The following is a 24896-nucleotide window of genomic DNA, read 5'->3' as shown; positions in this document are numbered from 1 at the left end:
GTCATTATGATGAAACTGACCTAACATTCCCCACATATTAAGTAACACATTAAACATTAATACAATTGAAGAATAAATGATTCTATAATTCTGGGTCAAAGTATATCTTAAAGCTACAGCATACAGATGCATAATTGTTAGTTGATAAATATGAAATTCATCTAACACAATTAAAAATGTAATCATATAATATTGGTCAAATTCATCAGTTGAGTCACTGGTGAAGCCAAACAATATCTTTAAAAAATACTTTAAATAATAAATAATAAAACAAATAAATAAAATTAAAAAGAAAGAAAGAAAGAATATTTTTTAAAAATATAAAAATATTAAAGTTAACACTAATATTGTGTATAATTTAAAAAGAAAACGTCATTTACAAAAAAAGAAAGAAAATATGCAATTTAAAAAACATTTTTAAAAAAAGGTTTTACATTTCTGCAATAAACAAGTCCCAGGATGATGGACTTTTTATGTTTAATGCGACTTTATTAGAAAATAATTACATACAATAAAGACAGTGCTATGGGAAGTGTGCAAATCAAGATATTTATATCACAACAATACAGTTTCTTTGTAAATATTTGCTTTCTCAGTGTAGTGTAGCTTTTTTATTTATTTTTTTTTAATTTATTATTTGGTTAACATGACATAGGAACCAAAAAAAACCAAAACAAAAAGCCAGAGCAACAGATGTAGACAAAAACTCCACATCATTCTGTGACAATAAACAAAACAAACAAATAAATAAAAAAATAAAAAATAGACTAAAAAAGTAAGTATGCAAATAAACATATATGAATAAATAAATAAATAAAAGTAAATAAATAAATAAATAAATAAAAGTAAATAAATAAATAAATAAATACATGAAATTGTGAGCATATACTCTTTGTTTTGGCAGCTTTTCTGTTACAGGAAATGGACAAAGAGTTAAAATAAATTCTAATATCTTTATTACATTACATTTGTGAATAGAAATAATAAAATAATTAAGTTGTGATAGTTTATGTATAGATTTATGTAAGAATAATGACATAATGAATAATAGCTCTTGTGTCAGTGTAGTGTATCTGACGCCAAAACGCCCAGTACTGTGACGTCACGTTGACGGGGATATCTCGCGAGATTTCTTTCTTCTTCGCTCCCGGGAAACTTCTCTCTACCGAGCTAGCCTGGTTGTTATCAGCGGTGGGGCAGAATGCCGTCGATTGAATACGATGAGTAAGTACCGCTGTTTAAAATTAAAGACGATTTTTATGTTAAATCTGGCGCATCAAGCTAACTTTAGATATCTTTCTTAGCTCGAAGCCAAGCTGGGCTGACCAGGTTGAAGAAGAGGGAGACGAAGGTAAGTTTAGCATGAGCTAGCTTAGCACACGCGTGTGCCATGGAAAAGCGAGGCCACACACTGTCCCAAATTATTGCGCATTTCCTGTGTAGGTGTCCTATGTAGGGTATAACGGTCACTCAGACAAACGTAATGCGAAGTGCACTATATCTGCATTTGGGACGGAACCTGACAAGGCGGCTGAATTGACTTTCCACGCGTCAAAACGCGATTAGATACGTGGCCTTGTTCAACCGCTGGCGCTTAAAAATGGAAGTTAAAGATATTAACATTAGTTTAACTGAATGCTAAAACATTAGTTAGCTAGCGTTATAATCAAGCTTTTGGCGTCCCCATCATCGCTAAGATAATGTTTTCCCACCGCTATAACGACATCTGTACCGCCCAAGTGTTAGGATTGGCTAGCCAGTGTTTTGCAACTCGCACGGGGATTGGCTGACTGCTGGAAATATAATCCGATAGCCAATCTTAGCGCAGGATCTCGAGTGATAACCAATCACAACGTAGGGGCGGGCTTTGATGGAATACGGGTGGATAAAATGTAAGGAAATCAGCTGGACAGTACAGAAGCGTGTCATTGTGGCTAGCTGGTTGATAAATTTAAATTTTGGTTGTTTTGTTTTATTTATACAATTTAAGAGTACCTTGCTTATTCATTGCTAATTATTTAATGCTAGATAGAAGGCTAACGCTTGTATTCATCTATGATGATCTTACATAAGTGCAAATGCTATTGAATAATCTCTATGAATCTTTATAGATTAATATTTGTCATACAGGTTGCCATATGGGTGAAGGAGACCCCCCCCCCCCCCTTCTCTCTCTCTGTATCTCTCTCTCTCTCTCTCTCTCTCTCTCTGTCTTTGCCTCTCTGTTTCTCTCTCTCTCTCTCTCTCTCGGTCTCTGTCTCTCTCTGTTTCTCTCTGTCTCTCTCTCTCTCGGTCTCTGTCTCTCTCTGTTTCTGTAACTCTTTCTCTCTTTCTGTCCTCGAAACTTTCCTAAACTTTAAACCGCAACTAACTAACTCCTTCCGTAAATGATAAACTATTAAGGAAACTTTAACACATTTCAATTTATTGAAATTATTAATAATCTATCTAATAATAATATTATTAGTGTTTGATCGTATAAATAACATGTTCATATTAATGCACTCGCTATAACATGTCATCTATGTTACAGCTGGTGTTACAGCCATGTTACAACTACTTCCCAAGCTGTGCATCTACCAAATCTTGCATCTTACTAGTCACATCTCATTTACTTGTAAAACACTTGAACTTGTTTATCTTTTCTTGCCTCTGACTGTGCCTTCATATGATGAGAGAATGAATTCCTTGAACTTGACTGGTCTGCACAGAATCCTGACCTTAACCCGATAGAACGCCTTTGGGATGAATTCGCGTGGAGATCTCTCGCCCATCATCAGTGCCTGACCTCACAAATGCACTTCTAGAGGAACGGACAAAAATTCCCATAAACACACTCCTAAACCTTGTGGAAAGCCTTCCCAGAAGAGTTGAAGCTGTTAAAGCTGCAAAGGGCGGGACAACTCCATATTACATTCATGTGCAGGTAGACAGACGTCTCAGTTTTGGAATGACTCACAGTCTCTGTTCTAATTCATCACAAAGGTGTTCTGTGGGGTTCAGGTCAGGACTCTACACAGGCCAGTCAAGATCCTCCACACCAAACTCCCTCATCCATGTCCTCATGGACCTTGTTTTGTGGCATGTAGCACAGCCATGTTGGAACAGGAAGGGGTCATCCCCAAACTGTTTCCACAAAGTTGGGAGCATGAAATTGTCCAAAATATCTTGGTATGCTGAAACATTAAGAGTTCCTTTCACTGGAATGAAAGGGCCGACCCCAACCCCTGAAAAACAACACCTGAATTCAATGATTTGGAGGGTTGTCCCAAAACTTTTGGAAATATAGTGTATGAGAGGAAACAAACAACTTTTAACACTGTTTAGACATATGAATCAGCTGATGAGATGAAACAAATGGGTTAGAAGCAAAAAATGTGCAGGGGATGTTTAAAACCATGCTCTAGCAGTCTTTCAGTTCAATAAATAAATCTAATAAAGTCTTCTCTGCTTTTGAAGGCACTCTTCCATCACCAAAAGAGACAGTCAAAGGCAATATAAAGACTGTGACAGAATACAAGATAGATGAGGATGGCAAGAAGGTCAAGGTGAGAGCAGTTTTTAAAACAGGATTTTGATTTTTACAAGATCAGAAATTCACTTCTTACCTGCTTTAACACTTGTCTTTCCACTTCAGATTGTCCGAACTTTCAAAATTGAGACAAGGAAAGCCTCCAAGGCTGTCGCTAGGAGAAAGGTATGCTGGTTTTGTATACATATGTATATTATCCACGTGTTTTTCTAGCTTGGAAAATTTACAAATCTATATGTGCATCTTAAAAAAAATATATACAATTCATTTCTGTCTTGCCTTTATGCAGAATTGGAAAAAATTTGGAAATTCCGAATTTGACCCACCAGGGCCTAACGTTGCCACCACCACGGTCAGTGACGATGTCTTCATGACCTTCATCTCCAGTAAGGAGGTACGTCATTTAAATCTTCTGACACTTATCCGCTGAATGATGTGGTATAGAACAGCACAATGACACATTTTATTAGTTATTTTCGTTGTCTGATATAAGGACAGATGGAAATGTCACCATTGTACAAGTTTCAGAAAACTCGTGTATATGACTGATGCAGTTATGTGATGGGGAAATGGACACGGAAAGTTCAGAACCTTTATCACACTGTCCATGTACAGCTTGCTGTCGAATGCATAGATAAAAGGAGCTGGATGGTTGATGATTTAATTGATTATTGAATAGATGGATTGATTGATAGTTTTATAGGATGAGTGGGTTTTATCATGGATGGATGGATGTATAGAATGTATTGATAGTTTGATTGGGTGAGTGGAAGGATGGGTGGTTTAATGAAGGATGGATGGATGGATATATAGAATGTATTGATAGTTTTATTGGATGAGTGGAAGGATGGGTGGGTTTAAGGGTGAATGGATGTATAGAATGCATTGGTAGTTTGATTGGATTAGTGGAAGGATGGGTGGTTTAATGACGAATGGGTGGATGTATTGAAGGGATTGATGGTTTGGATGGATGAGTGGGTTTAATGATGGATGTGGATGTATAAAAGGGATTGATAGTTTGATTGGATGAGTGGAAGGATGGGTGGGTTTAAGGGTGAATGGATGTATAGAATGCATTGGTAGTTTGATTGGATGAGTGGAACGATGGGTGGTTTAATGAAGGATGGGTGGATGTATAGAATGTATTGATTGGATTAGTGGAAGAATGGGTGGTTTATTGAAGGATGGGTGGATGTATAGAAGGGATTGATGGTTTGGATGGATGAGTGGGTTTAATGATGGATGTGGATGTATAAAAGGGATTGATAGTTTGATTGGATTAGTGGAAGGATGGGTGGTTTAATGACGAATGGGTGGATGTATTGAAGGGATTGATGGTTTGGATGGAGGAATTTATTGGTATACTAGTGGATTGATGGATGGATTTAAAGATGGATAGAGGGAATGTATAGATTGATGGTTCAAATTGATGAATAGAAAGATTAATAGATGGATAAATTGATGGGTTGTTTTATGGACAGATTTTTGTTTTTTTGGTAAAGCAAATCAGAACCTAATGTGCTTCTTTCCCTCTTTATCAGGACTTAAATTCTCAAGACCAGGATGAAGATCCCATGAACAAGTTGAAAGGACAGAAGATCGTGTCCTGCCGTATTTGTAAAGGGGATCACTGGACCACCCGCTGTCCCTATAAAGACACTCTGGGTCCCATGCAGAAGGAGCTGGCTGAGCAGCTGGGCCTGTCCACTGGGGAGAAGGAGAAGGCTGCAGGTGGGGTTGCAGTATGTCAGAAAGAAGGAATCTACTCTCTACTAATGCAGCCTGACAGTTTTTCTGTCATATCAGGGCTTGATATGCATGTAGTAATGTGTTTAAAATATGTTTTGGTTAGCCTGTTATGAAGTTATTTTCTCTTTCAGGTCAGCACAATGGAGCTGTCCCTTCTGTAGTCACTGTTTATAGTATTGTTCTTTTTCTAGAGTTGGTATTAAGAATATATATATATTTTATACATATAGCTTTCCCAACACTGCTGAGATGGTGAAATACTACATCATTTTCTCCTTTTTTTCTGTAGCTTTCAACGATTGTATTTTTTATAAAACCGGAAAATGCATTTACATGAACTTCCCGCTATTAAAAAAAAAAAAAAAAAGTTCCAGTCACTGCACAAAAGGTCATAAAAATCTAACAGTTCTGCACTATAAACTGATGGGAGTTAATCTGAGCATGGATCTTCACTGCCTATTGTTCAGAGCCTGAGCCTGCTCAGCCAGTCCAGAGCAAGACCGGGAAGTACGTCCCTCCCAGCCTGCGGGACGGAGGCACGCGCCGAGGAGAGTCCATGCAGCCCAACCGCAGAGGTGTGTTAAGATCCAGAACTTTAATCCTGGTGTTAACTCCGCTTTTGCGTTTAGCGATCAACTAAAAGGTTAATGTGTTTTTATTTCTGTCCAGCTGATGACAATGCTACAATCCGTGTGACCAACCTGTCTGAGGACACGAGGGAGACAGATTTGCAGGAGCTCTTCAGGCCGTTCGGCTCCATCTCTAGGATCTACCTGGCCAAGGATAAGAACACGGGCCAGTCTAAAGTAAGTCTTATTGATAAGGTGACATGAATAACACTGATCTCCTCATCATGGCACCTGTTAGTGGGTGGGATATATTAGACAGCAAGTGAACATTTTGTCCTCAAAGTTGATGTTAGATGTAGGAAAAATGGGCAAGTGTAAGGATTTGAGCGAGTTTGACGAAGGGCCAAATTGTGATGGCTAGACCACTGGATCAGAGCATCTCCAAAACTGCAGCTCTTGTGGGGTATCTTGTCAGTATCTATCAAAAGTGTCCTTAAGTTGCAAGCTTGCAACTTAAAGGTCTTAAAAGGATCTGCTGCTAACATCTTGGTGCCAGGTTCCACGGCACACCTTGAGGGATCTAGTGGAGTCCACTTCTTGATGGGTCAGGGCTGTTTTGGCAGGAAAAGGGGGACCAATGCAATATTAAATAGGTGGTCATAATGTTATGCCTGATTTGGTGCAAAGAGTGAACAGTATTATAAAAATAACTACTCCAAGGTAAGCAATTTCTCCATCCTGGGATATATCTGCTCTAAAATTTAGCAGCTCTTTTCTGCAAATGCGTGGGTTGCAGAGAGCCAACACCCTGCGTTAACAAGACTTTAAAGCACACCTTCTCCACACCTTTTATTGCACATGAAGTGTTATGCATATTCTGCAAAACAAACTCTACACATCTGCTGTCTCCGACTTCTGAAATGCAAGTAGTGTGAAGGCGGCACCCTTTTTTTTTGGTGCATCCTGTTTGCTATTTAATGTGTCCAGCACACTGCAGGGTGTTTGCAAACCATAGAGGCAAGAAAAATATTTTCTGTGTCATGTGTGTAAATTTCTATATGGGATGAAAGTACTTGTAGAATGAGAAATCTGATCTGACATTTTTATTATGGTGAGGAATGAAAGGCTAAAGATGATTTTTTTTATTTTTATCAAGGAACAGGACTTGTTCAGCAGTGTAGGGATTAGATCTTTTTATTTATTCCTTCCCCTCGTGTGTTAGAAATTTCTCTCAATTGGGACTGAGGTTCCTGGTGACGGACTTGTTTCTTGCTCATAATTTAAAAGCGTTGTCTCAATATGATTTAAGTTTTGAGGTGCCTGTCTCGAACGTCTCATCACTATATAGAGGTATAAGTAACCCTAAAAGAACTGCGTGTGGTTTTGCTCTGCAGGGTTTTGCCTTCATCAGTTTCCACCGGCGTGAGGACGCGGCCAGAGCCATCGCAGGAGTGTCCGGCTTCGGTTATGATCATCTTATCCTCAATGTGGAATGGGCCAAGTAAGTGACGCTGAAGGACACAAATGATCATTTTATGTCCTTGCTTGTGCATTTAATAAATAAACAAATACTTTTTCTTTTCCAGACCATCCAACAACTGAGAGCAGGTGCCTCTTATAGTCCCACTGGAAGACCACATTTGTTGCAGTAGTGAGTGACTGTTGATGGAATAAACATCATGATGAGTGATTTGCTTCTTGATTATCTCCCCCCCCCTGGTTTCTGGGGCTTTCTGAATAAACACTTAAAGGAAATAACTGGTATAATTTTTTCTCTTCATGTTGTGGCCTGGAGGAACTGATTGTCTATGGTAAAAAAAAACATGCAACTATTTTTAGAAAGAGGAACTTGGTAAAAGGGAACATGATTTGAACATGCAAGTGAGCCAGACAGCCCTGTTATTTTCTATTTTAGAAAGGTCCATTGTTTAAAAAAATGTCATGTTGCCCAAATGAGAGAGTATTTCCAATAGCATTATAAGTTAATTTTGTTTTTTGTCCCCCCCCCCCCTCTCCCTTTTACTATTAATTATCTGCAGGAGTGTGGTGTGTGGTTAGGGGTTAGCGTTCGGTTAGTGGAAGTTCAGTCAAAATGAAACATTCAGTGCAGACACACATGCAGAAAGCAAAGCGGATATGGTGTGAAATTCTCAGTACAAGTTCATCTGTGCTCGCTGTGGGCAGAGGCTGGTGTGAATGATGTGCACTGTAGTCATGTTGAGTCCTCTTATCTAAATGAAGGTGTTGGTTAAGGAGATGTTTTTAAACAGACACAGGAGACTCTTTCTTGGAAATGGGATAAGTGGCATTTTCATATTAGAAGAGAAAAATAGGTCAGTATAAAAGTTAAAGGTAACAGCTTCATAACAGGAACTTTGATAGTTATGTTTTGAAACATTCAACAGGCCACAGAGTGTAAGCCAGTAGCAAATAGAAATGTAAACTGGCATCTAAGTGTAATAGTTTAATTGCATGTGTTAAATAAACTACATTAAAAACAGCTTTTGTAGATTTGCACATCCAAACTGAATTGAGAAACTTCATTTGGCAGACACCCTTATTCAGAGTGACTTTCTCTTATTTTATACAACTGAGCAATTAAGGGTTAAGGGCCTTTCTCAGGGGCCCTGCTGTGGCAGCTTGTTGGAGCTGGGATTCAAACTCATAACCTCCTGATCCATAGTCCAACACCTTAACCTTATACACACAGCCACATTATGAGGCACGCCTGTACAATCATGCGGCATCAGCACAAATCACACAATTGAGAGCATCACTTAAAATGTTCAAACAACTTGGTGCCTGATGGACTGGTTTCAGTATTTGGATTGTTCTGCATAACAGTTAAGAGCTTACACAGAAGGGTGAAAATGTATTACATAAAACCCTGCAGGTGAAAACTAACCCATATCTGGATAACATTCATTTCATCTGCTGCAACAAGATTAGAAGATTGAATAACTGCATGAATGATCAGGTGTACAGATGTTCCTCATTCAAGTGCATATGATATGAATTTTTGCATCACTGTCCACACCTGTTTGAAAACAGACCACCTTCAGTCATTAGCAGAAGCTGTTTCATTTAGTACACAGCATTTTATTGCTAATTTGTACCAGAAAAAAAAAAAAAAAAAAAAAAAAAAAAAAAACTACTCAAATAATTGTAGCATGACATGCACTAGAATCCATTTTACTAAACACATTTACACAAATAAGACATCCAGTTGATAAGAGCTTTATTTGAAATATTACAACATATAAAAACTACATAGAATTTATTCCACACCTCAGAGTGGAGATTGCAAATACACGATTAAAATTACATTTAGAAAATGAATAAAACCTCACTTTTAAATGGCACTGCACAAACCGCACGTCCATAGAGAGGCCACCTGAGTGGCCAGGCTCGACACCAGCACATGGGTTAATGGAATGAGCTGAATAAGTGGGAGGTGAGAAACCTCCATGTGGAATTAGAGTACTCAGGAGCACTACTCACACATCTCCATCTTCTCCTGTTTCACAGATTCTAAATTGGGGGGGGGGGGGGTAGAGAATAAAAGTTAATTCTCCAGTTTCATAAGGGCGGCTCAGATTCATTCAAGATTTATACATTAACATACCTGTAGCATTTTCCTTGATCTTCTCCAGGACACATTTCTTGATTTCAAGTCCGATGGCTTTGGAAAGAGGTGGAGGCACTGCATTTCCAACCTAGCAAAAGGTAGAAAATTTAAATAAATGAATAAAACAAATGCAAAATAAAGTAAAGGTAGGTGGGATGTGGGGAGTAAACACCAAATCACAAATTAAAAAACCCTACATTTTAACTGTACAATATTAAATTAAAAACTGTCAAACTCTGCTGTCTACATACTATGCTAAAAGGATAAGGTGCACATAAACAATCACTAGCACAGATAAGGTGGTGTGCACACTTGCTTGCTGCTACACTTCCAGTGAAGTGTCTGATTGCAGCTCATGGTGCAGGATCCATACCTGTCTGTGTTTGTCCAGGATATTGCCGAAGAAGCGGTACGTATCGGGGAAACCTTGCGAGCGAGCACATTCTCTAACACTGACCACACGGTGCTGTTCTGGATGCAACACACGCCCCTGAAACACAATTAGGAATTACTTTGCAGGACAATCAACCAACATGGATTATAACTGGTTGAATTGTTAACTGGTGTCCATGTGTAGGAGGATTAAACTGGAAAGAGCAGGTCAAATGCACACAATGTGAATAATATGATTCAATAAATCAAGAAAGTGAACTGTAAGGAGTGGAATAAGTGTCCAGGTTCTCATCACCAGTGTAATGATTTCTACAGTACATCATACAGATTTAAAAACATACCTACTCCTGCTCCGATTCTGACTATAAATCACCTCGAAGACTGCATCTTGCATTATCTGATGGCCTTTCTAGGCAAGTTTTCCTAAAGCAGCTAATATCAGGAACAAACTACTGAACTTTGCACACTTCTGTGCACATTCATTTCTAGATCATTGAAGTGAGGTTTTTGCTCCAGAAAATTCATGTATGCACTGTACTTCATCATAAAGAACTCCAAATTTTAATACCAACAATATGCATAGCAATTAAACTGACAGAAAATAATGTACCATACAACTGAATCAAATCCATCTGTCATTAATTTTTATAGACTTTCAATACGAGTACTGAACAGTGTCCAGGTTTCCTAGGTGTTCAGAGCTGTACCTGCTTGCCCATAGGCTCAGGGTTCGTAACAGTGGTGCTGAAGAAGCCATCCCACTCCAGCCTGCCGTACAAACCAGCCCAGTGGTTATGACGATTACCCGTGTGAGGCAAACACCATGGGATCAGTGTGTTGAACTGCCTGTCTGCTGGGTCACATGGTTTACCTTATGGGGATGAAAGAACGGGTGTCATGAAGTTTGTTGGCATCTCTGCACATCTCTACAAGTGTCATTTGTGTCTACACACCTTCAGCACAAGTACACACGCCTCTCAGGGCACCAGTGCCACTGCGGCCATTTTTCTTGTCAGAGTGTGTGTACCGAAGCTTCTTTGTAGTTGTTCCGTCCCGTAGCCGCACCTCAATGTTAGGCAGGTCTCTCCAATCAGAGCCTGGAGCCAGGGGGATGTGACGCATACGTGCTTCGACCAGAGCACTCATGTCCTGTAAGCATCAAAAAGGACACAGTAAAACAAACATGTCCGAGTTATACAAAGCACAGGACTAGTTTTGGTAAATATCCCAAAGCCGAACTATATTGAAGCTACACCACCTATAGCCATGAAGCTGGAAAGAAAAAGATCCAAAATCATACCAGTTTTAAACCCAGCTGTAGCACATGACTACCACTAACAGCCAGGATTTTCCTTTGAGAACAGACAAACCATGAAATGAAAGCAGTAAAAATTTCCCAGTCAGCCATTATACTTTTTTGAATAAACACTTTCAGAAAAAAAGTATTTGTGGCAACTTGTTGCCTACATGGAGTTTGTAGTAACCTTTAATTTATTTCCATGATTCTTCAAGTAACCACTGACAAATCCAACACCTGTGGTGCTTTTTTAAATATCTGGATTCAAAGTAAAATAAATAAAAAGGCCTAAAAGTCCTTCATCCCTCAATGGGCATTAAGAAAACCACAAAGACAGACTAACCTTACAAATATGGTCCCTGAGAATGGGCTGGTATTGTGCACCTCGAATGTGTCTCTGAAACCAAGATTGTGGCTCGCCATTGTAGGAGATCTCCAGAGCAGAGGCTCCGTTACGGATCTCTGGGAGGTCAGACATGGTGTCCCGGACTGTAATGGTTCGATAAATACCACCATTCCCTCTGAGAAAATAATAGAAGACAAATATTAAACCTAGGAAAGAAAAAGGGAAGAAAAAAAGAGAAAAGCTTGAGCAGTTACCTGGTGACATTGGAGACGAATTTTTTGTCATCAACTACCACACTGAGGGAGCATGCTCTTGGAGCAAACACATGCAGTGGTTCTGGGTAGCGTGGGAGTTTTTCACCCGGAGCAGCAGCCAGTATAATTGCCCTGCGTCGTGTCTGGGCCACTCCATACTGCCCCGCCTACAAAAAACAAACAAAAATGAAGTAACAGTAATGTGAATCACTTAAAAATAAACAGGGACCAAATTCTCATTCTGTATATTTAATCAGTACCATAAACACTTACTTGTAGTACACCAAATGTGCACTGGTAGCCCATGCGCACAAGGCAACGCAGAGTGAGTTTTAAGACCATGGAGCGCTTAAAGGACACAAAGTTCCTGACGTTTTCCAGCAAGAAGAACTTTGGCCTGTAGTAGTCACAGTAACTAAACAGAAAATGCATGCATGAGGCAGAGGTGTAAACGTTGCCAAAAAGAAAATTCTTGCAGGCAGAGAAAGAGGTCCCTAAGAGTGTGAGACATTCCATTTTATGATGTAGACCAAACAGCAAGAAGGCAGTATGGCACAAGTCCAGCTTGACTGCTACTTAAGTAGTGATGCAAAAATAACGGCTACCAACGAGTTCACTTCCAACAAGATAACTTTAGTCTGGTCTGACAATACAGGCAGTAAAATAAGCACTGTGGTTATAACAGATTTTGGCATCTGATGACATAGTAGCTACCTACTGTTGAGCAATGATTAAAATTGCTAAGCCTCACACACCCTTAAATTGGTTTTGATAATCATAAAAACCCAAAATATTAAAAACAAAACCGACAATGCAAGTTAATATTTTACTCTTAAAAACTCAGGGACGTTAATTTATACAATATATTTTCAGACACAGGACAACATGTGGACAATGTTTATACTGACCTCAAATAAGAGACAACAAGGGAATTCTTAAACTTTGAGTAAGTGCGCGAGTTAAAGCGGTTCATTCCACTGAAGCCTTGGCAAGGCGGCCCTCCACACAGCATCTCCACATCACCCTTCTGTGGGAGTTTCTGGCCAAGGGAGTTGGTCTTCTCTCCAGACATTACCAGCTTGAGCAGAACATTGCAGTCCTCTGTGAACACTGTGGTGCCTGGGTTATTCAGCCTGAAGGCCTGAGCAGCAGGATCCCACATCTCAATGGCCCAGTGGGTCTCAGAGATATCTTTTTTTTTTTAAAAAAAAAAAAAAAAAAAAAAAGCATAAATTTGGCTTATTCAAAAGGGAGATTGGAGAAATGCCTGTATAGGGAGAACTGCAGATGACTAGGACCTACTTGCTTGATGAAAACCTTCAGACAGACCACCACAGCCAGAGAATACATCCAGTGTGCGCAGTTTAGGGACTTTAAGCTCTGGAGCCTCTTGCTCTTGGGCATCCTGTAAGGAAGCTTTTCCTTTCCCTTTACCTAAACATAAATGGAAAAAAGTAGTAATACCTACAGTGTGTGCACACGATGTAGAAATATTACATAACTCAAAAGTGAGCTCTCTATACCTTTTCCCTTTCCTTTTCCTTTGCCTTTGTTTACAACAGAGCGAGCATGGTTTGGTGGGTCTTCAAAGGTTTTTGATTTGGCACTGTAGGCCTGTGATGAATAAGACCTTGTGTTTGACGGCAATATATTTTAATAGAATAAGATTTGAAAACCTTCAATTACTTTAAACAACTCAAATTAAGGAAAGACAGTGCTCATTAAAAAATAAAACTGATAAGTTATGGCTGAATGCTATTGGAAATATTCACTCAAGTTGTTTCCAGTTTTACCTCTAGGAAGTAAAACCGATCGGGTCCACCACTGGAGTACTCCTGCACACTCTCCACCAGGTCCTCACCATACTCCACACGACAGCGACCCAGTACATCTGCCATGTTCACAGACACCTCTTCATCACTCCAGTAAACTAGGTTTACATCAGTGTGGTAGCCAGCCTTTGGCCCCTTGTGAGTGTTCTCTGGTCTGTAAAGAATAGTCTTGAAAATTCATGTACATGTATAGCAGCTTACAAATTAGAAAATCGTGATCAGTTGCTCAGAATGAAACTTATGGACCAAAGCTCATTTTAATCACGTTTCATTAATACTTGCCGGTAAAATTTGTAGATGCGCAGTTTGACTTCTGATACATCTGGCTTGCCATTGCTGCGCTTCGTACAGAAAATTTCTTTAATGCGTCCAATACGGAATGGCTCTGGAGCATCCAGATTGGATCCCTTAATGTAGTCTGAGGACTTCCTGTAGTATTCTGGATAAAGGTCTTCATCCACATCCTCTTTCCGATGAGGACGTTTCACTGGGCTTGCAGATTTCACCCTGAAATACAGATTAATCGACAAGTGAAATTCTGGCCAGAAGATCAGAACCTGCATCTATTCCAAAAGTTAATTTTGCATGTCCAATAGTACAACAGAGTTTCATCTAGAGTATTACGTTGTCTAGTCAAGACACAGTTTAATTTGACAAATGAGTTTAATCTGGTGTGCAAGACACATACGGTAAAAAAATTTGCTTAAATTAGTAAATGTGACTCCTGTACAACTTGCTATATACATCTGGTGAAAAAAAAAATTGTAAATAAACTTTGTGAACTCATTTTTCCTTCGTTGTTCACTTACCCAAAGTTGAAAGCCTCAGGTGGCAAGTATACACCATCTCCCACTCTGAACTGCTCCCCCTTCAGGCAAGCCAGGGAATACAACATTTTAGTGTCACTCTCCTCATCTTCAAGGGGATCAAATACACGAGGCATCTCCTGCTCCTGTTGCTCTTTATTTCTAGTGCAGCTGGCACAGAACCTGAATTCAAGCAATAAAGCAGAATATGAGCAAAAATTACATTTAAAAATTCCAGCTAAACAAATTCATACCATGACCAGTTTTGTTCAGTTGTTAATAAATATCCAAAACAAACTTGTATTTGGAGTCTTCCTCTGTGATGACCTTGGGTGGCGTCTCAAAACGAGCAAAATCCCCATCATACCAGAGCTGATAAAAGAAACTTTTTCCATCATCATCAATGACCTTTATGTCCTCAATGAGACCACCCTGAAGGGGAAAAAGGTGACCAGTTTAAAAAGTCATGTACAAATCTCCACACTAAATATGCATGACTGAACAAATTCATTTACTGTCTCTATCCTTGAAATCAAACTCATTTCTATTCTGTTTCTCTGTAATATCAGAAAGCACATTAAGTCTAACTTCAAAATTCTGCAGTTAAATTTCTGCATACTAAGGTCCTATCCACATGAACACAGGTATTTTTAAAACCGCAGCTTTGTGGTTTGGCTGTTCGTCCACATGCAAACGGATCAGGTCACTGAAACCGAACATTTTTGAAAACTCCTGCCAGGGTGAAGTTTTTTAAAAACTCCGGTTGCAGTGTTATGTAGAGAGCGAAACCAGAGATTTTTGGCTTGTGAACAGGGTTGCCAGATTGGACTGAAGACAACTACAGCTTAAAACTTGCCCATTTAAATAAAAAACGCAGCCCATATTGCGTACCATTATAACTAATACAATAACAAAGATATCGGGTCAACGAGTATAATGGATTACAACAACCCGCTAATCAAGACTGAAGCCTGACTGGACAGGACTCTTCTGAACCTTATTGGCCAAACTGAACCATACAATTAAATTACCAACAAAACATACTTTATTTATTCGTTTGAATAGAAAATTAATAAAATGTTTATAGTCAAAAATAAAAATCCACCAGTTCCATCAAAAACCAGCCCAGATTTCATCACCCCACCCAATGCACTTTTTCCCGGTGAGACGTGACCAAAAGAAGCCCAATTGGGCATAACCCACCCAATCTGGCAACACTGCTTGTGAAGTCAGCGTCTCAGGCTTCTGATTGGCCAACATGGCTTTACAGTTGAGATTATATCGCCACCTGTTGGATTTGCACGCTCGACAGTTTTTTTTTTTTTTTAAAAACACTGTTTTTAAAAATACCCATGTACATGTGGACTAGGCCTAAAACCCAGTGCAAATCCATCAGCTGTGTGTAGTAAAGAGTCAAGGAGCAATCACACACCTCCATGAACCAGTCCTCTGAAGGAGCCTTGTATAGCACATTAACTTTGCCAAGCACAAAGCTCAGCTGCATGTCCTCACACTCATCCACAAGGAAGAGCTCCAGAGGGTCTGAGGACTCTCCAAGAACGGTGTCTGTGCCACGGCAGAACCAGTGCGCATGAAACATCTTCTCATCCTCTTCCCATAAAGCTGTAATCCTAAAGAAATAAATGGTAAGACGTAAAACTTAATGACCGGCCAAAACCAAAACCTGACCATAACCATGTTCATAAATAATCTTAAGTATCAAGAATCCAACATTCATATGCATGAGAAACAAATCTCCATCCAAAATATGTAAAATTTTCAAATTCTTACTTTACAATCCAGCCAACTCAAAGGATAAACATCCAGCATTAGTTTAGTCTATCCCTCCCAAAAAATTTCAGTTTGAGAAATGTGGAAATTTTGGAAGTAAAATTGCCTTTTATGCAATGATAAAGCACTAGTTACCTGGCGAGGTAGAGTGCATGAGAGGGGTCATCTGGGCTGACAGACACACAGTCTCCAACTTCCAGCACCTCATTTTCCACACGTACCTTCATATAGTAGTCACGTTTTCCTTCCGTCTGTGGGGGCGGGGACATTTAAATGGATCATTCAACACCACAACATAGTGTGTTTATTGCCTAATAATGAATCAGTCCTGCAGCCTAACATTCCCCCCACCCTCAAGTAGCAAAAACCAGCCAAGGTGTACATGTGCACATACCTTAATGGGGTCTCCCACCCAGGTGATCTTATTCTTAGTCTGCTTTTTCTTAGCTTGAGACATCTTCTTTGATGCATCTTTAAGAAGCGTCAAGACATCATCCTCATCAATATTTTCATCATCCTCCGCTTCCTTCACTGCCATGTTGGGGCATCTGAATAAAGTGTACATCTGTTTAGCTGCATTTACAAGCAGTGTGCTTAGATGATAAATTTATGAGCAAAAAGGTTACTTAATGGAGACAAAATGTTTGTACCATTTTCTCCCTTCAACAGACAGCAGATTGTTTAACTGAATGGTGTCTGGTGTTCATTAGCATTACTCACAACCAAAACAGGCTGTGGAAAGTATGAGAACAGAGTGCAAGGTACCCACAATGTTACACACGGACTCACTGTAGATAAGCCCATGTTTAAGCATGGCACAAATTGTGCCGACTTTTCCCCACAAGGTATAACCACAAATCTTAAACAGTGGAGGACAGCTTATTTACTCCACTGTTGTAACAAAAAATCTAGGAAAGCCATGTATACCTCCTCTTTTGACAGGCCTGCTTGCTGCGACCACTGCCTCCAAATTTGATCATGTCCTTACATGAAGAGCATTTACCACAATCAGGGGCTTGGCACACCTGGAGGGGAATACAGTAAAAACTTATTCACACATTAAAACCAAATGATCATGGCAAACCCCCAGATTAAGCCAAATTCCAAATGGTTTTTAGTGCATATGCACACAACGCAACTGCATGCTACAGGGTCTCGAAAATCTTGACTCCGGGCTTGAGCGCAAATTCAAGCTCACCTCACAAACACCACAGCGCTGCCTCTTGACTCCTCCCTCTTTATTATTCTGTTCAATCTGCTCTGCAAAGAAGGCATCAAAGATCTGGTACACAAGTTTCGTCGTGGTAGCTTTTGTCGGCCCCTTGACGTCCTTCTCGATCTTTGTTGGATGACGTATAGCTTGTCTTCTGGCCGCTCGCCTGGAAGAGGGGGGGTAAAATGGGAGAAAAGGGAACCACATTAGTAACACAAACACAGCTGAATGACAAGACGAGATCATTTACTATAGCGAAGCAGAGAAGACGACATGCAGTTTATGACAGGAGGAAAAAAAAAAAAAAAAAAAGTAAATGCAGAGCTCAGTCAGGGCAGGGTGATGCAAGCTTTTACAAATCACTATTAAAATTCAAGACCTTAAATTTAAGTTTCCAAACCTACAGCAGGGGTTTTTAAATCTTGTTTGGGATGAAAAGATTAAACACCCCTGCTCTAAAGAACCGTTCATCCACCAAGTCATTTAGATGATGATTTTCAGCCATATTTAACAAATTATCCATAACACACACTACTTAGACCAAGAGTACATCCTGAGCAGTGCGACTGCTACATCACCCATCCCTTACTGCCAGTCATTAGATCTGGCAAGTGTTTCCTACTGCAAGTCAGCATCAAAACCACAAAAAAAATAAATAAAAAATCAAATACTCCAGAGGCGCAAATTAAAGTTTACCTACCAGTACAGCAGCATGCTGCATTAGGGAATGCCAGAGAAGCATTAGACAACATGGCACAAGCAGCAGCAAAACCATTTGTAAAACAGAACCCAAACCCACATATCAAATTAGATAAACAATTTCTTTAACGCCATGCCAGCTTCTGACAATAAGTGAACAAAGATCAGCTTTAGACTGAAAATAAGGAGAAAATACATGACCATCTATGTACCGAGACATTTATAAGAATGTTTCTGGTAGATGCAATAGTACACATTTTTAAGGCCAACTTCTGTGGTTCTGATGGGTCTAGCTTAACCAATTTACAGTATTTTGGGTCTGCATCTTAAATATACATCTAACAAACATTTTTATAGGTGCATTTTATAATTTCTAATTACTGCAACCAGTTCACACCTGTCAGGATTAAGCCTAAATCTAAAATGCACAAATATAGCTTCCTCAACACAGCTGCCAAAAAAAGGAAAGCCGCAAAGCTCGCACAACTTCCAAACTTTCCTTGGTTTCTTAATTGTTCCAGAAAAAAAGAGAAAACCCACACCCCCCCCACAACACACCCAAGAGGCCTTTAACAAAATCAAACCTCTGCACTATAAGCACACCTCTCATCCTAAACAAGGTTAAAAGTTGACCACCCACAGGTAACTGCAGTTTTTCCAGCATTAAATCGAACACATTACAACACCCCATGATCCCCAGCCTACCTCTTGCCCAGGGTGACACCAGCCAGTTTGATTAGGTCCCTCATGCATGGGGTAACAATGATGGGCTGTTCGTCAGAGTCTCCGGCCTCATCGTAGCTCTCCACCTGCTCCACAACAAACTGGGCATGCCGCAGGAGTGTGTCTTCAGTGAAGCGATTGAAGTTCAGCCCAGCTGGGGGGACTGTGGTCTGTAAAGGGATAACGGCACACTTTCAGAAAACTGCTAAACTATGGACTATTACCTTTGACTTTGAATGCCAACCTCAATTTTGTTCAGGAGGTCCTCATATGTAGCATCTTGATTCTTCTGAAGAAACTCAACCACAATCTTACTCATGTAGATCTTCTCCTGCATCAGCGCAAAGATTGGAGAGTATTCCTCACTTGGCTCCATTAGGATGTAGTCAGCAAATGCTGTAGAGAGCAATAGATAGAAACCATGAGCAGCCAACAACACAGATTGTAATACAGTTAAAATGATGACACGTAATACTACCTGTGGTGAAGCCAATCAGAGCCTTCTCTCCTCCATCAAAGCCAGTGATCCACCAGGCATTGATTGGACCCAGCTTTTTGGCAGGTACACCACCTTGTGGACAAATTTAAAATTTCAGACAAAGGACGACAAATATACCTCATTTAATATTGCTGGGTCAGCCAAACATACCATCCATACAAGGATTGTCATCATAGATGGGCTTGACTGCACAACTGAAGTACAATTCAACATTCTTCTCGATGAGTCCAGAATCAAAAGGACACAGGTGGCCACGTTTGTCATAGACACTGAACAAAATCAAAATAATAAAAAAAAAAATGTAGCAAATGGAAAAGTGGGAACTTGAAGAGATCTGACCAAAAACACCTTCTCTTACCTAAAATTTGTAATTTTGTGTTGAGGCAAGTCTTCATAACTTTCAAATCCATCTTCATTTGAATCAAACAATGAAAGACGCTCATCTGTTAACATCTCTGGTTCATCAAGCTACCAATAAGAAACAAGGGAGATTAATACATGTAGGAAAAACAACAAGTATTTTATTTTATCCCCCCAGCATGAACATAGGAACAGGAGTAAATTATTACCGCATCATCAGGATCTCCCTGGAAAAACTTGAGGTCAGAGTCATCCAGGTACTGCCTACAGTCAGGACACTTGGGTGGAGGAGTCTGAAATCACAGAAAGGAACATTAGAGGCTTGAGAGACAGTGAATGATGGGATCACATGCTGGACAGAGGTCAGGTAAAGTTAAAGTGAAATGAAAAGCATCACCTTGGCTGTGTTCACAGGCTTGGTCTTCTCAGCATTGGAGTTTTCAGTGGTTTGTCTGAGAAGTAAAAAGACGTTCTTACAATCTTGGCATTAATGACGACTTCTCACAGCTGAACGCCTTAAAGCCTTGAATTAAGTACACTTAATTTTAAACCTACTTCTCTTCCACTTCCGTTTTAAGACGCTTTTCTTCACGGCTCTTCATTTAAAAGAGAGAAAGAGACAAAAACAGACAATTGAAAAAAATAAATAAATCAGATTTTGGTACTTAAGCAGAGAAAACACTGTTGTCTACCTCCTCAGCATCATTTTCCTCAGTGTTAACCTCTGCATCACCATTTGTAGCCTCACCGTTCACCTCATCAGACTTGCGCTTGGGCCTAGAGAAGAAATTTCAAACTGGTCACTTCATGATACAAAAAAGAAATTATTCATTTTAATTAACTTGAGATTTTAGTGCTTACACTCTTGAAAACATTGACAGAATCGTTTGTTGTTTTCCAGAGTTGCGTGTAACCCTTGAGCTTACAGGAGATTCTGTCAGTTGGATCAGAGAAAAGTTAAACAAATTAAAAGGTGATGGGTTTTAAAAAAAACTTTGACAAGCGGACTGCAGTAAAACGTAATCGATTACTCACTTTTCGGCTCGGAGTCTGCTTTACTGCGCCTGCCACCCCTTCCCTTTGATGTGCTGGGAGACTTCATGGTTTCTCCTTGCTCCTGAGCTTCCATGGCTCCTTCTTTTTCACAGTTATCTTTATGAGATCCATTTTCAGATAAGCCGTTCGAGTGCCCGTTCTGCTCCGCCCCATCGCCATGACCTTCCTTGCCCAAACTTAAAACCTTCTTCAGCACAGCTTTCACTTCAGACGTGTATACCTCCTAAATGGAATATCGATTGTGTAAGCAAGAGGTTCCATTTACCAGTTCAGTGTTTTTATATATATAGAAATAAAAAGCGCCGCCACTCACCGTGGTAAGTTCGGAGTTTTTCAGCTTGAGCTCGAGGTTTTTGAGCTGAACCTGAGTGTCATCACGCAAGAAGTCCTGCAGTAACCTGAGCTTCTCCTTCACACAATCCTAAAGAGGACATGTACATTTATCCATCACGCCAACGTTTCATAAGATCTTACACCGACCAGGCATAACATTATGACCACCTGCCTAATATTGTGTTGCTCCCACTTTTGCAGCCAAAACAGCCCTGACCGATCATGCACTGTGTATTCTGACACCTTTCTATCAGAACCAGCATTAACTTCACCTGAGCAACAGTAACTCGTCTGTTGGATCGGATCACACGGGCCAGGCTTCGCTCCCCACGTGCATCAATGAGCCTTGGCTAGCCATGACCCTGTCGCCAGTCCTCCACTGTTCCTTCCTTGGACCACTTTTGATAGATACGGACCACTGCAGCCCGGGAACACCCCACAAGAGCTGCAGTTTTGGAGATGCTCTGATCCAGTCGTCTAGCCATCACAATTTAGCCCTTGTCAAACTCTCAAATCCTTACGCTTGTCCATTTTTCCTGCTTCTAACACATCAACTTTGAGGACAAAATGTTCACTTGATGCCTCTAATATATTCCACCAACTAACAGGTGTCATGATGGAGATAATCAGTGTTATTCACTTCACCGATCAGTGCTCAATGTTAAGCCGGATCGGTGTAGTTCTTAATTAAGAAGGGTTGTTAAAATGAAAAAATTAGGAATTCTCTTGGGACAATACCCAACCTGAAAAAATTATTTATACACGACAGCTTAATGTCATGTCTCTTCAAATTCACAAGGGCTTACGTACGTACCTCATCTGACAAACTGTTATCATCTTTATCCAGCGCCTGCAGTCTAGAAGTATTAGAAAAAGAGAGGCAATGTTAGAGCCACATACAATGTGTAAAAAATATTTAACAGTATTTAAAATGTTTTCTTAAAGGGATCCATTAGTACTTGGATGAATGGTTATTCATGTCTGGTCAACAATCTCTCCTTTTCAAACCTTACTTTTAAGTCTATATGATGATGCAGAAATAACAGTGAACATGGGAGACACCATCTACAGTTTATACGCTCTGAGCTATGCTTAGAAGTTTGGTCAATTATCTTTGTTTTAAATGAAGTATCGCGATAATGATATCAAACCGTCATACCGCCCCAGCCTCACGTCATATGCCTTCTAATTGACTCCCAACATTACTAGCTATAAAAACAAACATCATGGGATAAAATAAGAGACTGCTCGTGCACGAAAAGCCAACTAGCTCTGAATATCGGGTGTCAGGAGAGTTTGCAGTTATTAAGGGCAAATCAATAGGCCAAATGAAATGGGGGAGTTGACACGCGGGGTAATAACAGTAAGCAGCCATTATTATTTGGCGCCAAATTCAGCCTGCTGGATGACAGCGGGCGCGTGAGCCAAGTTAGCTAGCATGCTAACACACACGGAGACCAAAACAAGAAGCCAGCTAGCAAGCTAACGCGAGCTCAGTGCTGCAGGAAGAGCAAAGCCTGCTAGCTAGCCAGCTAATTTTTTCGTTATACAAAAACAACCCCGCGTGATTTACAGCAATTGCTAGTTAACTGTGTGTGCTGCAGATCGGTCACAGACTCAAAGACACACAGTTTCGCTGTTTTCATATTCTCCATTTTGTTCTGTCTTTTTCTTTTAAGCTAACATACCGTTCTTTCACATCCTCCGGCAAACACAGCGAGGTCCTGGTAGGCATTTCAGCAGATAAAACGACAAGGAAGTACAGGCTAAGAGAATTTGTTTTTAAAAAATACAGTGATTAAAATCGATCAGGTTTATAAAAACAGACAGGGATAAGAGAAGCAGCAGCAGCACGGCTTTACCGCAGCACCGGGACGCGGCTTTAAACACTTCAGAGCAGCCGTGTGTGAGCGTGCGCGCGCGGGCCGCTTTTCGCGCGGGTAATATAGACGTACCACGAGTTCGAAGAATAGGGTGAACGGGAGTGCTAAATAACAAATAAATAAACAACCTGTTTATCGAATTACATTTGAAATGTAGTACATAAATAAAATTACTAATGTGTAACTTATGCGTCGTAAACAGATGTCAGTTTTCTTTTTACCGCTATGCTTTTACCCAGATCATTTTATTCAAAACACCTCTGTTTGTAATGGAATGGTCCAAAGTGACGTTTCACCATAGAGGCCACCATATGATGGATAGTATTGGAGTGTTGCCAGATCCTCGAAAAATGTATAGAATCAGAATGTTTTAATTACTGTCACACGTTGGGTTTTTAAGGACATATTTTAAGTGTTACACATGTTACACTTATCCGTGATTATATGAGTATAAAATAATAATGGTAAATTATTATATATATGTAAAATAAATCATTGCCAATATTGGACGCTGGTGAAAAAAGTAGAAAGACAACGTATTTTTTTTTAATTATGGTCACATTAAAATTACTCGGACCAAGTTTTATTTAAATTTACTATACATTTTACAATGTTAGTCATGACGAAATTCAGCGGCCGTATTATTATCCCATTATTTTCGGATAGGAATGATTTGTTCGGAAACGTAAACCTGGCAACCCCGACTTGTATCGCTTTGATTGGTGCCAGGAATGGCTGGAGATTGCGGTGCATCCACTACACAGGAGTGATAATGCAAAGTGTTAGCTGTTAATCCTACTGAGATCATCATCATTATCATTATCATCATCAGTACTATGACAATATCATTAACAAATTTCTACTACACTACTACTACTACTACTGCTACTACTGATGATGATGATGATGATGATGATTGTTGTTGGGAGAAGAATTTTTTTTTTTGCTGTCTCCCTATTATCTTATTTATTTTTTTTTAGTTTTGGGACACCCCTCCACGTCTTTGAATTCAGGTGTTCCCATCAGTTCCATGACCACAGGTCAATCAAATCACCTAGGCAGACTGCTTCTATAAACATTTGTTAAAGAATGGGTCACTCTCAGGAGCTCAGTGAATTCAAGCATGGTACAGTGATAGGTTGCCATCAGTGTAATAAGTCTATTCCTGAAATTTCCTCACTACTAAATATTCCACGGTCAACTGTTAGTGGTATTATAACAAAGTGGGAACAACAGCAACTCAGCCACGAAGTGGTAGGTCATGTAAAATCCCAGAGCGGTGCACATTGCGCAGAGGTTGCCAACTTTCTGCAGAGTCAATAGCTACAGACCTCCAAACTTTGTGTGGCCAACAGATTAGCTTAAGAATAGCACATAGAGAGCTTCATGGAATGGTTTCCATGGCCGAGCCGCTGCATCCAAGCCTTACATCACCAAGTGCAATGCAAAGTGTTAGATGTAGTGGTGTAAAGCATGCTGCCACTGGACTCTAGAGCAGTGGAGACGTATTCTTTAATGTGACGAATCACGTTTTCCTGTCTGGCAATCCAATGGACGAGTCTGGGTTTGGTGGTTGCCAGGAGAACGGTGCTTGTCTGGCTGCATTGTGCCAAGTATAAAGTTAAGTGGCGGGGGGATTATGGTGTGGGGTGGATTTTTTAGAGTCTGGGCTTGGCCCCTTTTTAATGCTTCAGCATACCAAGACCTTTTGGGAACAGTTTGCGGATGACCCCTTCCTGTTCCAACATGACTGCGGACCAGTGCACAAAGCAAGGTCCATAAAGACATGGATGCGAGCATTTGGTGTAGAGGAACTTGACTGGTCTGCACAGAGACTGTGAACCAGACCTTCTCGTCCAGCATCAGTGCCTGACCTCAAAAATGCTCTTCTAGAGGAATGGTCAAAAATTCCCATAAACACACTCCTAAACCT

The 24896-nt window shown here is 40.0% G+C and overlaps 2 protein-coding genes across 3 annotated transcripts; one reads left to right on the top strand and one right to left on the bottom strand.

The window, feature by feature from the left end:
- The first annotated feature begins 1112 nt into the window (after positions 1-1112).
- Positions 1113-7608, top strand: eif3g (eukaryotic translation initiation factor 3, subunit G). The gene is made up of 10 exons (XM_058378392.1): positions 1113-1224; positions 1305-1351; positions 3460-3548; positions 3638-3697; positions 3822-3926; positions 5074-5263; positions 5749-5856; positions 5951-6087; positions 7245-7351; positions 7437-7608. Exons 1-10 carry the CDS (start codon positions 1202-1204, stop codon positions 7450-7452), a joined length of 882 nt encoding a protein of 293 aa, XP_058234375.1. The 5' UTR covers positions 1113-1201; the 3' UTR covers positions 7453-7608.
- Positions 7609-9071: 1463 nt separating this feature from the next.
- Positions 9072-23010, bottom strand: dnmt1 (DNA (cytosine-5-)-methyltransferase 1). Of its 2 annotated transcripts, XM_058378141.1 has the most exons (35): positions 22769-23010; positions 21895-21937; positions 21061-21168; positions 20727-20970; positions 20553-20625; positions 20384-20468; positions 20247-20287; positions 20089-20143; positions 19901-19984; positions 19690-19799; positions 19482-19600; positions 19311-19403; positions 19077-19228; positions 18815-19002; positions 18111-18125; positions 17396-17576; positions 17125-17222; positions 16592-16745; positions 16333-16448; positions 15839-16037; positions 14705-14838; positions 14410-14589; positions 13883-14107; positions 13562-13754; positions 13292-13382; positions 13071-13202; positions 12677-12959; positions 12042-12183; positions 11769-11935; positions 11512-11689; positions 10825-11020; positions 10579-10742; positions 9852-9968; positions 9476-9566; positions 9072-9381 (listed from the first exon to the last, which is right to left on the bottom strand). In XM_058378141.1, exons 1-35 carry the CDS (start codon positions 22813-22815, stop codon positions 9344-9346), a joined length of 4536 nt encoding a protein of 1511 aa, XP_058234124.1. In that variant the 5' UTR covers positions 22816-23010; the 3' UTR covers positions 9072-9343. The 2 variants fall into 2 exon arrangements, with proteins under 2 accessions (XP_058234124.1, XP_058234125.1); XM_058378142.1 differs by lacking the exon at positions 18111-18125.
- Between the last annotated feature and the right edge of the window lie 1886 nt (positions 23011-24896).

This window comes from Hemibagrus wyckioides, linkage group LG24, assembly GCF_019097595.1.
Source record: "Hemibagrus wyckioides isolate EC202008001 linkage group LG24, SWU_Hwy_1.0, whole genome shotgun sequence".
Taxonomy (NCBI): domain Eukaryota; kingdom Metazoa; phylum Chordata; class Actinopteri; order Siluriformes; family Bagridae; genus Hemibagrus; species Hemibagrus wyckioides.
This window is presented reverse-complemented; position numbering and strand designations above follow the sequence as displayed.

Excerpts from the sequence above, each read along its gene's own strand:
- dnmt1 (XM_058378141.1), bottom strand. The coding sequence starts at position 22,815 with ATGCCTACCAGGACCTCGCTGTGTTTGCCGGAGGATGTGAAAGAACG. Across the intron at positions 20,144-20,246 it reads AAAACGGAAGTGGAAGAGAA|ACAAACCACTGAAAACTCCA; the intron begins GTAGGTTTAAAA and ends TTTACTTCTCAG. Across the intron at positions 19,229-19,310 it reads TCTGATTGGCTTCACCACAG|CATTTGCTGACTACATCCTA; the intron begins GTAGTATTACGT and ends TGCTCTCTACAG.
- eif3g (XM_058378392.1), top strand. The coding sequence starts at position 1,202 with ATGCCGTCGATTGAATACGATGA. Across the intron at positions 1,225-1,304 it reads CCGTCGATTGAATACGATGA|CTCGAAGCCAAGCTGGGCTG; the intron begins GTAAGTACCGCT and ends TATCTTTCTTAG. Across the intron at positions 1,352-3,459 it reads TGAAGAAGAGGGAGACGAAG|GCACTCTTCCATCACCAAAA; the intron begins GTAAGTTTAGCA and ends CTGCTTTTGAAG.